Genomic DNA, 19652 nt, shown 5'->3' with positions numbered 1-19652 from the left:
GAGCCCCGGCCCCGCCCGCGGCCCCTCACCGCCCCGCCCCGCGCCGGGGCCCGGCCGCGCCGGCCCTGCGGAGCCGGCTCAGGCGGCGGGGCCCCACCCGGAACGGGCCCGGGCCTTGGCCTTCCCCGCAAGGAGCGGCCCCGCGGGAGGCGGCCGGGGCTGGGCGCGGCGGGGGCCGAGGGCCGCTCCGTGCCCTGGGTGACGGGACGAGGAGCAGGGCCCGGGCTGGGCTTGGATCCGGGAAGCGGCAAGGGGCAAAACTCCCTCCCTGGTGATCGGCAAGTGCCGCTTCAGATTTCTTTTTTCTTTAAATTATTTTAATTCAGGCGCTCTTCTCTCTGCCTTTTCTCTCCTCTTCTGTTCCAAGGCTGTAAATTTTCCATTTTTTTCCCCAGCGGATACTTTTCCCCCTGTTGCGATGTTCAAAGCTGGTACCCGGTGCCCTGGAACGAGCAGGAAAATCGATTTATCCCTCCTCATCCCACCAGAACCTGCACTGCCGAGGGGGTCGGCAGCCCCAGCTGGGTTCCCACCGTTACGAGCCGAGGGTCTGTGCTGCACAGAGGTGCAGAGCCCTCGTGTGTGCGCACAAACCCTGCCCCACGCTGTGGCGGTGTAGAAAACCATTTTACTGGTGCATAGGAACATGCTGCTTGATCTCTTTATAGCTGGCACTGCCCAATTTACGCGTCTTTCTGGTGCAAACCAGCATTACAATGCGCAGAAAACAAAACTTGCGGGTTTGGGGTTTGAGTTTAGGTGGGTTTTTTTTCCCCCTAATCCATGGATGAAGGGTTAGAGTGTACCCTCAGCTAGTTTGCTGACAACACCAAACTGGGAGGTGTGGTGGATACACCACCAAGCTGTGCTGCACCAGGGTCCTGCACCTGGGGAGGAACAACCCCATGCATCAGTACAGGCTTGGGGTGGACCTGCTGGAGAGCAGCTCTGCGGAGAGGGACCTGCGTGTCCTGGTGGATGACAGGTTAACCATGAGCCAGCAGTGTGCCCTGGCTGCCAAGAAGGCCAATGGGATCCTGGGGTCCATCAAGAAGAGTGTGGCCAGCAGGACGAGGGAGGTTCTCCTTCCCCTCTACTCTGCCCTAGTGAGGCCCCATCTGGAGTACTGTGTCCAGTTCTGGGCTCCCCACTTCAAGAAAGATGAGGAGCTACTGGGGAGAGTCCAGCGGAGGGCTACGAGGATGATGAGGGGACTGGAGCATCTCTCCTACTTGTTCAGCCTGAAGAAGAGAAGGCTGAGAGGGGACCTTAGAAATGCCTCTAAATATCTTCAGGGTGGGTGTCAGGAGGATGGGGCCAGACTCTTTTCAGTGGTGCCCAGTGACAGGACAAGGGACAATGGGCACAAACTGAGGCACAGGAAGTTCCGTCTGAACATGAGGAAGAACTTCTTCCCTCTGAGGGTGACGGAGCCCTGGCACAGGCTGCCCAGGGAGGCTGTGGAGTCTCCTTCTCTGGAGATATTCAAGACCCGCCTGGACAAGGTCCTGTGCAGCCTCCTGTCGGTGACCCTGCTTGGGCAGGGGGGTTGGACTGGATGACCCACAGACGTCCCTTCCAACCCCGAACACTCTGTGATTCTGTGAGCTCTGCTTTGTTGATGGTACCCTGCCGGAGGCTTCCCATCGCGGACATCGTGTGCCGTTCGTAAGTCGGTAGGAAAGGGTCAGTGTAACCTGTGTGCAGGCTGCAATCCAGGCAGGATTCTGGCTCCCTCCCCTCCTCTTTGTGTAAAGTTCCAGCTTGGCTTCAGGAGCTGGAGGTCGCTGAGCTGGCCAGGCTCCGCAGTAAGGGACTCGCTCGGCCGCGGGGCAGTGGCAATGTCCTATCTGAACTTCTGAAGCAAGGGTGATGCCTTCCTCCCCCTCACCGCAGCTCTGCGAGTTGTAGTTTGGGGATAAGGCTCTTTTAGTTGCTTTCTTAATATCTTTTTTTGTTTTTTTTTCCCCCCTCCTCGTTGCTGTTCTGTTAGAGGTACAAGACTGAGACTAATACAAAACTGAAAATACATATTGCTGCTGTGGTTGGCAGAAGCCGTGTGGATGTGGCTTGTGTGCACAGGAAGCTGAACCGGGCCACAGCTGCAGCACCAAGTTCATCGTCTGATTCCCGACAGTGATCCACACCAGGGTGAAAAGAAAAAAAGCCGTTACAGATTTGCACCTGTGTGCACTGAAATCTCTGGGCGGGTGCAATGTGCTGCCTCGCACTAACGGAGTCATAGAATCGTGGAGTGGTTTGGGTTGGTGTTTCGGTTTCGGCTGCCGCCGGCAACAAAAGCGCCACGCGGCTGCCCCTCCCCCCGCCGGCGTGCGGAGGAGAAGGAAAAGAAAGAGGCAGAAACTGGTGGGTCGGGATAAGGGCAGTTTAACAGAACAGCAAACAGAGGGAAACAGGAACAACAACGATACAGATAAGGAGAAAACACAACAAAAACAGACCCGCTCTCTCAGACCGCACCGGCGCCGCACGCTCCCGAGCCGCAAGAGAGTTCCCGCTGCGCCGACCCCCCACCGGAACCCAGCGTGATGTCACATGGCATGGAATACCGGGCTCTGTTTGGCCAGGTGGGGTCAGCCCCCACCCCCCGGCTGTGCCCCTTCCTGGAGTCCGGTGAAAATTAACCCTGTCCTGGCCAAACCCAGGACAGTTGGAAGGGACCTTCAGAGGCCATCTGGCCCAACCCCCTGCAGTGAGCAGGGACATCTTCAACCAGACCAGGCTGCTCAGAGCCTGTCCAACCTGGCCTGGAACGTTTTCAGGGATGGGGCATCTACCACCTCTCTGGGCAATCCGTGCCAGTGTTTCACCGACCTCGTGGTAAAAAACTTCCTTCTATCCTGTCTAAATCTGCCCTCCCGAAGTTTAAAGCCATTTCTCCTTGTCCTGTTGCAACAGGCCTTGCTAAAAAGGTTGTCCCCATCTTTCTTACAGGCCCCTCCAGGTACTGCAAGGATGCTATAAGGTCTCCCTGGAGCCTTCTCTTCCCCAGGCTGAGCAGCCCCAGCTCTCCCAGCCTTTCCTCCCAGCAGAGGGGTTCCAGCCCTCGGATCATTGCTGGGGCCTCCTCGGGCCCCGCTCCAGCAGCTCCAGCTCTGTCCTGTGCTGGGGGCTCCAGCTGCTCTGGTTAACTAACAGTTACTCTGATTCACTAGGAAAAACAGTGCTCGCATTTAATGTTGGTTCAACTCAAATTTTGGCCTTTCCTCACTCAGATCCAGAGGTGTGGGGAACTGCGCGCCCCTGCAGTGGCTGCCGTCGGTCAGTAGAGGGCAGAGGTGTCCATGGATTTGAGGCATAAATGGAAACGATAATATTTGTCTTGGATGTAAGAAATGGCTCAGCTGCCTAAAACCGTTATGAAATGAAAACAAAGCGTGGACAGCGAGTTTTCTAATTCCACCAAAATGTTTAATACCATAATAGATTTTCACCGAAGTACAGAGCTAATGTGAGTATTTGTACAAAATATGTGGTTAAAAATAGTATTGATTTATAATATATACAGATATGTCACATCTGTGTCAGAAATGCAGACACTTGAATGAAAACATGAGTCATGTTTTTCAATCCACAACAACATAGACGCAATATTTCTGCAGCTGCCCACGGCAGGACCACTTGCCCAACTGACACTGAAGGATCTGGCAGGCATTACAGGCGGCATTTCTTGCAGAAGTTCCTGAGCAACAGCTCTGCTCTGAAATGGATTCAGAGCATTTACCTTCGTTACCCAAGCAGTGAAGAGAACACATCTGTGTGACGCTAGCGTAGATAACGTACTAGATCAATGATCAATTACAATAATTTGTTAAAACACGGCGGATGTGCTGGTGTGTAATAAATAACAGAGAAGTTTAATCCTTCGTGCTGGATGCGCTCACTGCAGCGGGTGAGGAAGCCCCTGACGCAGGGACAGCAAATGGGCCCTCCCTCACACAGCCCTCAGCTACGTGGATCTAAATCCTGAGGTCTGTCTTCAGGTGCTGAGTATCTTCATTTTTCATTAACTGCGAGGCTGCTCAGCGTTTCGCAGCTTTCCCAGCCTTACTCCCGCACGAGCCTCACTAACGAGCGTCCCCGGTTCTAGGCTTTGTACCTACTGCATCGCTACACAACCCTACATTAAAGGAATGGGCGATGACTCTTGCTGTAGCCCCAGCAGCTCCGTGTAGCGACCAAACAAACTGACAAGAGGGGACAGGTGAATTCAGGAGCTTTTTTTTCTAATGTTTTCTGCGCATCTCGGCAGCGGAGGCGTTCGGGGTTCTTACCCTCCCACCGGTGGTGCTGCTGCTGTCCTGCCTCCGACAGCACAAGCTCCCCTTCCCCCCTAGCACAGCAAACGCACCCAACGGTTCCGAGACATGTGGGAAAGAGCTTGTACGGCGCTTCCTCCCCTGTAATTTACCCCCGAATGCCGCAGTCTGCAGGTAGGGGGAAAATGAGAAAAAACATCTCCTTTGACGAGGAGCCTAGGACATCTGAAAGCTGCTGCGCTGCCCCCAGAGATACGCTAAAACGGGGCAAGACATGTTTTGGGGTAGGTTTCGTATTTGCTAGCGTAACTACTCAAGCGCATTGCGTGAGGATGGGTACAAATGAGGGTCGGTCGGGGACTTTAATCCACACCTGGTTTTGTTTTTTTGGTAAAACAGAACTAAATATGATATTTTAGGCAGAGGGGAATCAAGGAAATGCAAATATCTTAAATGCATGCTCGTACGTGAAAGTGCCAAGTGGCTAAACGTTTCGTGGTACAATGTTTACCACTAAAGAAGGAACTAAATTAAATTTAGTCAAGATTCTTTAGAGGAGGCAATCTGAACGTGCTTTAATCAGGACATCCACAACAACCTCCTTAAACCCCCTCACCCACTGAAAGCCCTTTCCAGCTCCCCAGATCCGTGTCAGACACTGCCTGCACTTCAGGCACGCTGCTCCCGAATGTCTGTCTGTAACGCCACCAACCCGACTACGGATTCCATCGTCGGGCAGCGAAGTACTGAAGGACCTGACCCCTGTGAGCTGCCGAATGGGCATGAATTGAAGCCTGGGAAGCTCCACCTGAACATGAGGAAGAACTTCTTCCCTCTGAGGGTGACGGAGCCCTGGAACAGGCTGCCCAGGGAGGTGGTGGAGTCTCCTTCTCTGGAGATATTCAAGACCCGCCTGGACGCGGTCCTGTGCAGCCTGCTGTAGGTGACCCTGCTTCGGCAGGGGGTTGGACTGGGTGACCCACAGAGGTCCCTTCCAACCCCGAACACTCTGTGATTCTGTGATTCTGTGAATCCAATTCAAGAAGCTGGGCTGGTCGTCAGGGAGCGAGTTGGTAACTGCCGAGCCAGCTGCAGAGCTGAAGCCCGATCTGCGCTTCCCTGCATGTCCTTCTTCCATCACCGTTCCTCTTCCTCTGATCGTAACTCCTCAGGACAAACAACCGAGGCTGCAGGAGGAGCAGCAGTAGCCAGGCCATCAGCCATGCAGCACAGAGAGCTTTGGCTGCAAAGTGATCACGGCACGAGCCACGGAAGCCTCGGGCCCCTGTGGCAGTGGGGAGAAATGCCTTGAACTCCCACTGTTTGGTGTCAAGCAGGGTTACGCTGCATGTTATCACTTGCGTGCACAAACGCCCGGTATAACTGAACATTGCCTGTCTGTACAGATCAAGTGGGTACTGAAGCTACACACAGGCGGGCAGTAAAGACCTCAACCAAAGACAGGTCTGGATCCCCTGGGATGTGCAGCTCCCTGGGACATGGAGCTCCCTGGGACATGGAGCTCCCTGGGACATGGAGCTCCCCGGGACATTCAGCTCCCTGAGACGTGCATCTCCCTGGGACGTGCATCTCGCTGGGACGTGCAGCTCCCCGGGACGTGCAGCTCCCTGGGACATGGAGCTCCCCGGGATGTACATCTCCCCGGGACGTGCAGCTCCCTGCCATCCACAGCTGAGGCCCCGAAGCTGATTTGCAGGTGCTGTGCCCAGTGCCAAGCAGGACGGAAGAGCCACTGTTGGCATGCAGGTAATGCAGCATTTCAGTCGGAGCAGATGAAGAACCTTACTGTAGCTGGGGAAAGCTCATCTGTTGGTCAACAGCGAAGAACAAATCAGGGCTCCTGTAGTGCATTTCACCTCTAAAGTACTCGGTGAGAGGATGACTATTACTACTTTTTCTAACCAAAACACAGAGGTTACGGCCTGTCTTTTCAAAAGGAATCGGTGAGCTCAGAGCTCACATTTCCAAGGAGACTTCTTAAGCGGATCTAGTTTTCAGAATCACGAACATTCATCCCTTTAGAAACTAAGTCTTTTATGCCAGGCAGCCAGAAAAAAAACCAAACGATTTTTCCAAATGCAGATCTGAGTGATCAAATACAAGAATTTCACAAGACAGTTAATCAGCAAACGCATCTCCTGGTTTCCAATCCTTTGCAAGATCCTGTACAAACTGACGCAAGAGACTACGAACACTTTCAATTTTTGTAATAAGTAATGTTAATAGAACTTTTCCCCCAGCCCAGATGGCAGCTGGATGCCATGTTCCCTGTTCAAGCACTCCATATTTACCCATGATTACAAAAGCAGAGCAAGAACCACACTGGCTGCCAGGAGCTTTTGCTCACCAGGGACTGCGACGTATTCTTTTTTTGCGTGCAGTGAGCCAAATCCACAGCAGAGCAGTGCAAGTGCACGTGACCCTGTGAAACTGCGGCCGTTTGGAACAGGACACGGCACAGCCTGCCAGCGAGAGGGCTGCTTCCCGCCCCCTCCCCGCATTTCTGTAGAAGCAGAGTTTGGCCTGCGTCGCACATTAAGCCATGTCAGTTCTACCTGTTAGGAGAGCAGGGCTACAGACCACACCAGCCTGTTTAACTCTCTAAATGTTGCTTTTCAAAATGCTAACGCAAGCAGAACACAGAAATATTGTTTGCCGTATTTATTTTTGAAACTAAGCTCTGAATTATACAAGTGTAAAAGTGATTAATTAGCCAATAACTTTTTAATACTCCTATAAAATATGGCTAAATAGAATATTTCAAAAGTATGTACAATATAATGGAAACGCCAACGTCATCTGTCACAGTGCTCAGACATACCACTGGAATCAAGTCTTGCGAGATGGTTCAGTCCGTTCCTCGGTACAAAGCACAGTCTGCCTTTTGCAGCAAGCTGAATGGGAGGGAGGGGGGAAAAGACCAAAATAAAAACCACCCACCCTTCCCACCCAATTTAGGGTCAAATAAATGTTAAACAATTTATCCCTGGGGCACTTTTTTATCATATAAAGCACTTTACAGTAACTATGTCTGTAGTCTTTAGTCTTGTTATAGTTGAGGAAGGGATGCTCCTGACGTGTTTTCCTGCTGAAAACAAAGCGTACTTGAGTGTGTATGTATATGCTAGGAAGGGGCGAGTTTGTACTACCTCATCTTAATTAGAAAAATCAAGGCCACAGAAATTCTTTGTTCTTTTGTTCCAAAAGAGCAGATTCCAAAATACCCTTCCTCCATGCAATGTAATTTTTTTCATGCTTTTAACTGTACTGAGGAAGTCATTAAAATTTCAATTTCATATCTGAAGAGGTCAGAAAGGACAAGCGGGCAGCGGGCAACAGAAACAGCAACTGCACTCCCCCAATCTCCTTCTGCAATTTCCAAGCAGCAGCAGCAGGAGCAAGGTCCACTCAGCAGAGGGGCCCAGGGCGTCGCTGCCAGCCGCTCGCAGGCTCCTGCCTTGGGAAGGAAATTAAAAGGACGTCATCTCCATCACTGGGCATCGGAAGCCATAATGTGACACAGAGCTTTCATTCTTATTTATAGCGTTGCGACATGAGAGAATCTACTACAGCACTGCGGACACCCTGTGGAAAGCGCAAGTCAGGGGGACTGGGCTCACAAAATTCCCACTGAAGCAGAGTCCCTGCCTGCGAATTACTTAATTAAACAGGACAGTTGCTCTTCCAGATGGTCAGCGTTTTCCAAAGAAGCCTTTCTTCTGTGCCAGGCGAGAACCAGATGTTAGCAAAATGCCAGGTTCTCTTAAGAGCCACAAACGCTGTTACTTTCATGACAGGGACGTTATTCCACAATACCTGAAAGATTTTTCTATGATGACCGCTGTTTTGTCCTATAAAGGTGATATATAAGCTTTGACCATAGCTACAACCAGCTTTGAGTTTTTGAGGCTGGTAACTGTGTTTCTACTTCTATGCTTTCATCAATGAGCCACGTTCCACTCCCTCCTGGGTAGTACCAAATTCATAAAGACAAAGAGTAGTCATTGAACGGGGCCTGTTTTTAAATCTATCCGGACGTGGACTTTGAAGAGAGAACATTTGAGACCCAAAGCTTTAGTTTGCAGTTTTACAATATTTGAGGCCAAAGTCCATAGTTCAGAACTGAGTCTCTCCAGAGTCTGAGTACATGGGTACAGGCATTAGGTTTGGCCTCCAGCACTTTTTCATGTAAAAAACCCCAGAGTTTGAGTGGAGATGATCTGTGACTGCTCACGTCAGTTGAGGAGCTGGCCAGTAATTTCTGCCATGTGCGTATATCAACAAAAAATCTTATGCGTCTAAATGTTACTCTCCCTGTTTATACTGGTCTAAAACCCATGGACCTTTGCGTTCTATATGTTCTCAGAACAGACAGTGGTGTTACTCCTGAAATATCGTAGGTGGCCTATGGTGGTGTTTCCAACAGAACATCAGGTTACAGTCCTAGGGCAGTGAGTGACAATTTACTTATTTAAAACAGTTCTAAATGCATCGCTGAAAAAAATAATTGAAGTGAAACCTCTAAGGAGTTACTTTAAGAGAATTTTACACAGATATCATGAGGATACTAAAGCCCCATTTTTGTTCAGTCTCTGCTGTATTTAATGTGCCTCTATCAGTGCAACACACGCACGACGATGTCCGTAATGCAGTAACGAGCATCACATTATAGATATACACTAAGTAAAGCAGTACATCTCAACAGGAATATTCGGGGCCTGTGGTGGTCAGAGAATGAACTAGATGAGAACGGTGAGTCCTCCTCCTCAGAACGTCCTCACCACACGTGTTGAGCATGGCATCTCCTGCCTTCACCAACAACGTGCTCTGCTTCCTGGCAGTACTGCAGAGCCAATAGCCCGGCAAGGGGGACTCGGCTGATGAAGCCTGTAGCCTCTCTGCTAATTAAGCGTGGAATGGGGCCCTCCCTCAGAAACCAGATCATTAGGGTTTATGACAAAAATCTTGATTACAGAACCTAAACTGACTTTTCAGATACTAGAATGAGCTTCCAAGATGTATTTACTTACTTGTAAAAGATTTTGAACCGTGGAATCTCACTGTGCCATTTTATAGTCACTTTTGGGAGTACAGCTGCAGCTAATTAGCTTAAAAATGCCACCATATCTTACACATATGCTCAGTTTTCTGCAGTATTAATTTCAGTGGAACTACTCATGTGCACAAATTAAGCGCATGCTTAAATATATGCAAAATCTGAGCTCAAATGTCTAGAAAATATGTTCTCAAAATGACAAGTACGCATTAAAAAAATCATCATGGAAGGTCTGCCAGACAGGAAATCCAGTATCTGTCTGCTGTCAGCCATGACAAAAACACAGAACAATTTTTGTAACCCAGTATACATTGCAAGTGAAAGAAACATGCAGGACAGAGTGAAAAAGGGGGATTCAATTGCATGCAGTCTAATTTCAAGTGTGTAATTATGGTCCTGTTTTCTTTGGCCTAAAAAAAGAGAAAAAAAAAACCCCAACAACACCAACTAACCTCTCCTCACCTCCACAAACCCAAACTGCCTACAGCTCAAAAATGGCTTCACAGCACAGGAGGTGGGGAGGAAAAAGGTCTACATATCAGAGATGTACAAGTCATTACTAACAGTTTCAGGGCTATTCAACACACCACTAGGAAAGCATTCAGCCTGTAGCATTACTAGAACTTACGACTATAACAGAGAGCAATGAATCCCATCTTAAATGAGCAGTCAGTTAGCTTCTCTTTCTTCCCCAAACCCAGCGAGAAGTACCACTCATACCTTTATGGAAGATAAAATGACAATCTCTATTGATATTCCGGCTCCCTCCTCCTCAGAGAGAAGGACTGAAAGCCGCCAGACCCTCCAGCAAGCTGCTGCCTCTCCCCTCAGCCCAGAGAGCTCGGTTGCACATCCCTCCCACCATAACAGACCAGTGTATTCTACAGCTGTTGGTGGAAGAGGGTGTTTTTCTGCAGTTTCTAAAAATGTTGCAAAGATAGTAATCCTTACAGAAAATTCCAGGGGGATGAAAAGGCCACCAAGCTGCTAGTAGATTAGAAACAACACACGTATCCCCCCCTTAAAAGGAAAAAAAGAAAGAAAAATGACTAAGGTCTGCTGGAGAACTGAAGAGGTGAGAGGAGCAGGCTGCTGGATGAAGGGCAGTAGCAAGTATTCTGGAAGTTTGAACATCAAGCCTGGTGCCGGCCTAATTGCCCACCCAAAACGATCTCTCTGGTAGTGGTGTTTCAGCATGCAAATTACAGCTGTGAAAAAAACCCTTAGACTGAAACCCTCCCTTCTTTCTTCAGCCTTGTTTTGTCCTTTCCAGAAAAAATCATTAGTTGGTGTGTGATATGGTTACACATAGAAAGATCTTTTGCCTAGCCCTTTTGTTACACAGGCTTGATTACTGTGAAGGGATTTCAATGAGTGTAATGTCCTGGTACTCAAAAGGCAATGGCTGCCTTTCAACAAAACAAAGCAAACAAAACCCAAGAGCTGTGCTGGAGGAGAGAAGTGCTGCTTCTGCTGGAGAGCTCAGTTAGATACAGGAGGTGGCAGACCAGGGCGCCGAGTTTGAATGATTTTTGGCTTTGGAGAATTCTTTGGGTCCTCGTCTTCTTCCATGTCGCTGTCGCAGACGTGCACTACCACACTGGGAGTGGACTCTGTTCCTGCATGCAGCTCGTATTTCTCTCCTGGAAGCAGAATAAAACAGTTAGATGAAAGAACAACCATCTGAGTAGCGGCGCAGACCACGGCTCTCTTGGACTGCAGAGTACTCCTGCACCTGGACCGCGCAGATGAGCATGTGCTGCTCCTAAGTACAGGTGAGGGCAAGCATGGCTAGGACTGTTTCAGCTGTCACAGCGGGTTCTGGGGATCCTGCCCTCGGGACCACTGGTCTGTAAGGCATAATAAAACACACTGGTGTCTGTAATGGCTTTTTGCACCAATACGAGTGGCCAGCAGCACTAAACAAACAAACAAAGCACCAAGAGACAACGCAGAACACAGAGGCTCATGGTTAAGAAGAAGGACTGGAATCCAACCTATCAAACATCTGGTCTGAAGTCACGTCACACCTCTTGGGCTAGGGCTGTTCTTGGGTTTGGGGTTTTTTTGTTCGTTTTCTTTCAGTCTAGGTACGGCTCCAGTCCCATTTGAAGTCCACTAGATTTTGCAATTTGTCACCTCCAGACAGACATCAACACTTGGTCCAATTGCTCCAGAGATAAAAAAATACATATCTCTGCTCCAGATGGATTTTGAGATTCAAAGCTCTTCAGATGGGGCTGTAACAAATTCTGTCTCTACAGATGAGATTACAGAGTACAGTCTATAAATGCTCACTATCAGGCTAAACGCTTGAACAGTGCATTAGATTTTCTGACTATGTGTATTCCTTATTTAAGTCTCCACCCAGTATGCCTACGAGGAAGATGAATATGGCTTCGGCGGTTACTTGCAGGAGTCCACAAGCAAACAAAGGAGAATCAGGATCAGACACAGGACTTCCAGTCCTGCTTTCAGTCTGCTGCCACTGCATGTGTTTTGGATTGCACACAGGATGTGAGTAGGTATTGGTTATTAAATCGCAAGGAATTAATTTAAGACTGTAAAGAAAAAGAGTCCCAGAGGTGACATTTCTGACAGGATGATTTGGTCTCTCAGAAGTGACAAACACCCATTCGCAGCACTAAGAACTAGAAAGCATTCCAGACAACGCGCGGCCCCTCTTTGGACCATTTGTCATCACTCTCATCTCCAGGACTCACAAGCCACAGTTAAATTTACATAGGCTTACAGTGACCACACGCACACCTGACAGCCTGGATTTTTTTTTCATGAGACTGCTCCAGAACCACTGCATATTGCCTGCAAAATATTCTGAGATGAGGAAGGTGAGGTCCCAGTGTACCCAGCTGACCTGTACTTGCGGTGCAGCAGCTCCCAACTGCCTGCACCACAGGCAGAACCTGGCAGCGGTAGGTGTTGTACGATGAAAATGAAATGGCAGTCCCCACCTCAAAGCGCTCGTGGTTTGCTTGTGTTCCTAATTTGGATGTTTATTTATTGACAACTTTGTGGAATAGAAATTCATGTGCGGAAGGGGTTGTGGGTTTGGCCCTGCATCAGCACACGCAGTTCTGGGACTGTGCTCACATGCTATTTGTGCTGACAAATTCTTGGTCCAAATAAGACTGGGAGGCTTGCACCTAGAGTACATGCTGCATTTTTGCCTAAAAAAACAGGAGGCAACTAGTGAATAATAGCTATAAGTCAGGCATCTTGCTGTGAGAAATATTTTACTGCTGTGATACCATTAATGTTGACATTTAACTGCTCTATTTTTGGCAACCGTTCCTCTGAATCCAAATTGAGCAAAGCATTACAGGTCTTGCTGATAGGCTAAAATATAAAAAGAGAAATAGCTTGGCTGTGCTGCATTGAGAAATTATATGGTTTTTCTTTGCCTATTTTCCCTACAGGCTTCAGCTAATTTCTCAGCTATGGGCTGACGTCAATGCTGCCAGCCGGCACCCCCGGCTACATTGGTCACTGTCAGCTACAAGCAGCTCTGCAGCGCTGCGCACACGCAACGCTGGGCCCTCTCCTCGTACACTGGCGCCGCGAAGTAAATCAGATTCACTGCCCTCTTAAAAGGTAATAATCCCAGTTCAAATGCCACATTCTTTTACTGTTCAAATCCTTCCCAGAAGGACTCTTTCCGCTGAAAAAGAACAGTGGAAGTAAGTACAGGCACAAGGAAAAATACTCAGATGCCTCTGGCACAAGTAACTGCAACAGCAATTAATGTCACTTTGCAAATCCAAATGTGATGCACTCATAAATCAGGTTTTTAAGGCATACAGTTATTTCTGAGCATAAATGAGCTGCAGACTCAGTTCTGTACTCACAATTATTCATGCCTGCAGAACTGTGGCTCAAACTGCAGAAAACCTTTTGATGGCTGAGCTAGGAAGAGGACAGCAGTAACCACGGGACTTGTACACAGCTGTATCTTGTTCCTAAATGTAACTGTTGTTTGCAGAAAAATACTAACATAGTAAGTACAAAATAAAAATCCAATAGATACAGCCAGATTATCCCCTTCCCTTCTGCTTTTTTCCATGTTTTTTTCTTCCCTCTGAAACACCACCTCCAGCATAAGAAAAAAAATATGAGCTAAATCTGCAGCAGTTAAGCTAGTGGAGTAACGGCTGAATCACTGCAATCGAGTTATGCTTACAAGATACAGGTTGTCCCAAGCTAAGGGTATCAAGTCGAGCTAGTGTAGTGAAGACTCACCAACTATGGTAGCTATTACCACTCAAGCATCTGTCCAGTTACCTCCTTCAGCTGTCCCCGATGCTGTCCTCCTTGGAGTTCTCAGGCCCTGCACTGTCCCACTGCTCCCGCTTCTCCCGCTTGCCTGGGGAACTCGCACACGTGGAGTGAAAGAACTCTTGGGAAGAGGTGTCTTTCCTCTCTAGCAGTCTTTGGGCTATCTCTATCCCTTAATAAGTTGTTTAAATATTACATAAATTTACTCAGAAAAATATCACAAAATTCATCAAATGTGCTCAAACATCGAAACTCTACCTTCAGGACATAACGCAGGGAAGAATTAAGCCGTGGCACCTCCACAATACAGATTTGTCAGAAAATGTTCCTAACATACCCCTGAAAAGAGCAGCAATGTTCCTCTATTTATTTGCTTCATGTAAGAAAACAAAAATAGGAATTTGAAGTTTCACCATTCAATAATGGGCCTAGCAGCTTTTATGTCACAGAATCACAGAACGGTAGGGGTTGGAAGGGACCTCTGTGGGTCATCTAGTCCAACCCTCCTGCCGAAGCAGGGTCACCTACAGCAAGCTGCACAGGACCTTGTCCAGGCGGGGCTGGAATATCTCCAGAGAAGGAGACTCCACAACCTCCCTGGGCAGCCTGTTCCAGTGCTCCGTCACCCTCAGAGTGAAGAAGTTCTTCCTCATGTTCAGATGGAACTTCCTAGGCTTCAGTTTGTGCCCGTTGCCCCTTGTCCTGTTGCTGGGCACCACTGAAAAGAGTCCAGCCCTGTCCTCCTGACACCCACCCTTCAGATATTTGTAATCATAATTAGGTCCCCTCTCAGTCTTCTCTTCTCCAGGCTAAACAAGCCCAGCTCCCTCAGCCTTTACTCATAGGAGAGATGCTCCAGTCCCCTCATCATCCTTGTAGCCCTCCGCTGGACTCTCTCCAGTAGCTCCTCATCTTTACTGAACTGGGGAGCCCAGAACTGGACGCAGTACTGCAGATGAGGCCTCACTAGGGCAGAGTAGAGGGAAAGGAGAACCTCCCTCGATCTGCTGGCCACACTCCTCTTGATGCACCCAGGATCCCATTGGCTTTCTTGGCAGCCAGGGCACACTGCTGGCTCATGGTCAACCTGTCATCCACCAGGACACCCAGGTGCCTCTCCGCAGAGCTGCTCTCCAGCAGGTCCCCCCCAAGCCTGTACTGATGCATGGGGTTGTTCCTCCCCAGGTGCAGGACCCTGCACTTGCCCTTGTTGAACCTCATCAGGTTCCTCTCTGCCCAATTCTCCAGCCTGTCCAGGTCACGCTGAATGGCAGCACAGCCTGCTGGTGTATCCACCACTCCTCCCAGTTTTGTGTCATCAGCAAACTTGCTGAGGGTACATTCTAACTCTTCATCCAGGTCGTTGATGAAGAAGTTGAACAAGACTGGGCCCAGTACTGACCCCTGGGGGACGCCACTAGTTACCGGCCTCCAACTAGACTCAGCGCCGCTGATGACAACCCTCTGAGCTCTGCCATTCAGCCAGTTCTCAATCCATCTCGCCAACCACTCATCCAGCCCACACTTCCTGAGCTTCCCTAGGAGGATGATACGGGAGACAGTGTCGAAATGTCACTTGCCACTCCCTTTTGTGACCACATTAACCACAAGCAAACCCACAGGTGACACAAGAAAGATGACCTCAAGGACGGCACAAAAGCAAATGATGATATTTCAGAATTAAAAAGAATGGCATGTGATTTTCTATCCCTTTGTGAATCGTTGCTATGACCTTTCATTGACAGTGCATCTCTTGTCTAATGAGGCTCTTTTGTCGAGCAAAGAGTATGTTCATAGACTTAATTAATGATGAAGAAATGGGAGTGACAGCGTGCAGCTACCTCATCCCTGATTCTGACTCATGGTCAAGGTTAACGGGTTCAGAGCTGTCCATTCCACGTTAAGCATGTCATCAGCATTGTAAAAAAACCTTCCACTTACAGTCCCTTCATCCAAGTGCTTTACAAATAACATGGTACAAGTAACGGGTGGTCCTTTGTAGGGATGTGTGTTCGTGTCGGAAGAGATACAAGCACCCATCCCATATGACACCTCCAGTGCATGCACTGCCTCACGCGAGATGGAGCAGCTGCTCTCTGGAAGTCCGTTACTGATGTTGCAGGAGAAGGGCACCCTCCTCTCCGGGCCAGGAGAACATGGCAGAAGGAAAGCTTTCTACACCCAGCAGCTCTCCTGTACCCCTGGCCCTGGTAAGGGGAGGGAAGGGCAGAAGCAGCCACAGAACAGAGGGGAGAGGAAGGACAGAGATGGAAAATTTTATCTATGACCCATCTGCCTCCCCCTCCACCCCCTTTTAATCCTTTCTGGAAGTCAAATGAAATATTTAGTATTTCCTTTGAATCAGTGAGAACAAACCCGAGAGTTTGAAATCACCTGGGAATAGAAAACTGGTCGTGCGAGACATGGTGTGAAATCCCCGTGTGCGGCATTTACTGGGCAGGGTCCTGCTCTGCCCCGTTTCCCCGTTCCCTGGGCAAGGGCGAGCCAAACCCAGGGCAGAGCTGGGGCACGAGCTACGCATCCTCCTCAAGCAGCCCACCTAGAGCTTGGCAGGAATAGCTACATCTTAATTGCTCAAAAACAGAATTTTTGTCTAAAAATTAAACCCCGACCCAACCCCTCCTCTGACCACGCATCGTTCACAGACCCAGCAGCCAACTGGCGCAGACTGCTGCAGGGTCTCCGTTGCATCCCAAGAGTTGCCACTGTGGACCTAAGAGCCATCATGCGTAACACTTCAGAATGGGGCTTCCATAACATGAAAAATGTATTTTACATGACCTGGAGTGTAGCCTGAGGGCATGCAGGAGGTGCAAAGCCTGCTGGAATGCTGATGAGGGACTGGGAAACGTGGAGAGAACCGAAACTGGTACAAACTTGTCTACATGGGCTATAGGAGATGGTGCCCAGCCTGCACTGGTTTTCAAATAGTGCCTGAAACCGTGGAGGTGAGTGCTAAGTGACAGAGGGCAAAATCAGACTGGAGAGCAGGTGGAACAGCTAAGGCTCAGGACCCTAACCTACACTGCGTGTTACTGTATAGTGCAGACCTCATCGGTGGAGCCACGATCTGCAGATCAAAGCCTTGGGAGAAAGGCAATTTGTCCGGGCAGCTGCTGCGTGAGCGGCAGGCAGGGGTTGAGAACGGCGAAGGGAGACCAGGGCAGCACCTGGGATCCTGGGGAAAGGCACTCTGGAGTGCAGAGTCAGAACGTGAGGGGGTACAGGGCAGTTTGTTGAGAAGAAATTGGGGTGACAGGTTTGAAAGAGGCAATGGGGAAAGGAGGGAAGAAATATGAAGGGTTGGGGGGTAGGTAGGGAGAGGGTAGGACTGTTTTCCAGAAAATAACGACTTACTGCAGTGCCAAGAAGATGGTGCTGGTTTGTAAACTGCTGCACTAATACATAATACACAATTCTGTGGCAATGACGACTACGGCAGCGCACTGCGAAAGGAGATGACGTGTTTTTATGGAACGGGAATGGCAGAGCAGCTCTGCTGTATACACATAGCCTACACCTGGAGATTCCCCCCCACCCTCCGAAACAAACTTTTCTCATCTAAAATGATTTCCTGTACTCCTCAGTGGGATGAAACTAAGACTTTATAAGATGTTGCGGAGAAGACATGAGGGCCTAGACTAGACAACAGCTTGGTGGGCTGCAAGTGCTCCCGCAGCAAAGAGATAGGTCCAAGTCTGGCCAGGCAGAGAGACAACCTGGGCCCGACAGGCAAACAGCCAAGCTACCACCCTAGTTCAGTGCAATGCCTTTGTATCTTCATCAGTACTTCAAACTACGGGAAGTTCTCTTGACAGCGGAAGTGTTTTTCATCAAAGAGATTAACGAACACACTTCTTTATTTGCAAGATACTGAAAAAATTGTAGGCTGGTGGTCAGAACCAGGCACGGCCACAGTTCTGGCCCTGACTGGTCTATTGCGTTCTGTTCATGCTTCATTTAAAGCTCCATCTCTGCATCTGCAGAAAAGGAGAATATACATCAATCAACCAGAAACTTAAATATGCCATGGTGTTTTCTAAGAAGTAAACGCACCCTCACCAATCTCAATTTAATGTCAAAGGACCAAAAGCCAACTTCCTTTTGTGTACAGCAAAAAGAAATCTTTTCCATTAGACCTTGCCAGACAGGCATTGCTGCAGCCACAAGGATGAAAAAAACCCAAACCAAAACAAAAAAAAAACCACCACAAAAAACTACCTGTCCAAACACTGAGCTTAGAAAAGGACAACACGCAGCAAATCTGTTAACTAGCTTCCAGCCCCTTCATGTTACTCTGGAGCGAATCTCCCAGCCTTGGCACCTAGGCACAGTTTTAGTCCCTAATTCTGTGGCAATGACGACTACGGCAGCGCACTGCGAAAGGAGATGACGTGTTTTTATGGAATGGGAAAGCAGCATGGGTCTGTGTCCAAGCAGTGTATCTTACATTCCCAGCAAACTAGGTCAGTAAAACTCCTCTTGTACTGAGCACATAACAAAGAAAGTGTTCACTATTTACATGGTCAAATGAGTTTTCCTGGTCCTCAGATATTAATCTTACCAAATCCGTGTGTTTAATACAGCAAAGATTCCTCATAAGTTAAAGACACAGAAATCAGGCTCTAATATTCAGAGTTCTGTAAACAACTGGGCCAGTGAGCATTTTTTGATAGCTGATAAGCCGTAGTTACATTTTCCATTGTTTTTTTTAAATGCAAAAAAAAAAAAAATCTTACTTAGCTGAGGCTAACAGTGCTATTTGATGTACAACAGCATCTTTACTGATGTGATACTGAGAAATGAGTTTTGGTGGGATTTGTTTTTCAATGAAATTCTAAACATAGTAAATGCACAACTGAGAACTGCAACACTACTTTAAAACCGCCACTGCAGTTAACTAAAATTGATCTCTCTAACAAGCGCTAAAAATAGCAAGAAGAGAGCACACAATGACTTTTCATATTGCTCCCTGCAGGCTCCTTAAATACGGGTGAATACGACCTTCACGCAAAGCTGTCCCAGCGTGTGGGACAATGAGTGGTATTTCACATTCCACTGCTCTAGAACAGGAATTGATTTATTACCCAGCTAGCTAGGGAATTCGTTTCCATGTTTCCATTTATAACACTGCTGCATCAAACGAAAAAAAAAAAAGTTTTTTGTTTTTCTTTTATTCAGCAGTTTAGAGGAAAAGCATCAATTCTAGAAATAATAATATGCAATACAGTACAAAGTGTTACACCTGACAGCCCTTTTCTATGGGCTTTCCTGTTGAAGGGGAATAAAACACAGGAAATTTGATGTTCTCCTGATATATATTTTCCCCCCTGTGACAGATCTCCTGTGAAAAAGGTATGAGGTGATCCTGCAAACCTTGTGAATCACGAAACATCTCTTCCTGCACCCCACACACTTCAGCTATGGGTTACTCTGGTGCAGTTACACAAAAGCCCCAGAGATAAGATGCCTGCACCTGGAACCTCATCTCAGAACAAGAACCCAACATCTTCAGTACAGCTGGGGAGGAAAAAATTCTCTCATCCCACAAGAATTTCAAAAATACACTCTGATAAATTTTCATGAGCTCAACCCCCAAATTGTTATTAGGTTGGATCTGAAGTGTTTTATTTTAATATGAAAATAATGTCACAAGCTATTTTTTCTTATGGTTTGCAGATGTAAATTTGACTTAATTTCCAAATGATACTGCTTAGACCTGAAACTGGAACCTTTTGCATTTTGAAAATTTTAAGAGAGGATGCTTTAACAGCTTTGAAAGAAAATTATTTGTAAAGATGACTTAATTAAATCAAAAGTAATCTTCTCCTATGAAAAGTTTTGGTTTCATCAGATGTGTATTTTCTAAGGGGAAGCATTGTTTAAAAAAAACACAGCTAGCTTCAGTTCCTGGCATTAGCTGAAGATGGGAAGACAGAAGAAGGCCTATTTGCACTACCTGTTGACACCCATCTTGTGTT

General features: G+C 48.1%; 1 protein-coding gene and 1 long non-coding RNA gene across 5 annotated transcripts in view; one reads left to right on the top strand and one right to left on the bottom strand.

Annotated features, from left to right (window-relative positions):
• Nucleotides 1-91: 91 nt before the first annotated feature.
• On the top strand, nucleotides 92-3713 carry LOC142360631 (uncharacterized). The gene is made up of 3 exons (XR_012763270.1): nucleotides 92-278; nucleotides 3237-3472; nucleotides 3624-3713. It is a non-coding gene; the product is annotated as an uncharacterized LOC142360631 (long non-coding RNA).
• Nucleotides 3714-3839: 126 nt separating this feature from the next.
• The window catches only part of RCAN2 (regulator of calcineurin 2), a 95612-nt gene continuing 79799 nt past the window's right edge, over nucleotides 3840-19652 (bottom strand). For all 4 annotated transcript variants that reach the window (XM_075414967.1, XM_075414968.1, XM_075414966.1 and 1 more), the window contains one exon: nucleotides 3840-11000. In XM_075414967.1, the coding sequence (XP_075271082.1) occupies nucleotides 10840-11000 (161 nt within the window). In that variant the 3' untranslated portion in view covers nucleotides 3840-10839. The remainder of the gene's footprint in view (nucleotides 11001-19652) is intronic.

Source organism: Opisthocomus hoazin, chromosome 2 (genome assembly GCF_030867145.1).
Source record: "Opisthocomus hoazin isolate bOpiHoa1 chromosome 2, bOpiHoa1.hap1, whole genome shotgun sequence".
NCBI lineage: Eukaryota > Metazoa > Chordata > Aves > Opisthocomiformes > Opisthocomidae > Opisthocomus > Opisthocomus hoazin.
The sequence above is the reverse complement of the archived record's forward strand: the minus strand, read 5'-3'. Positions and strand labels throughout refer to the sequence as shown.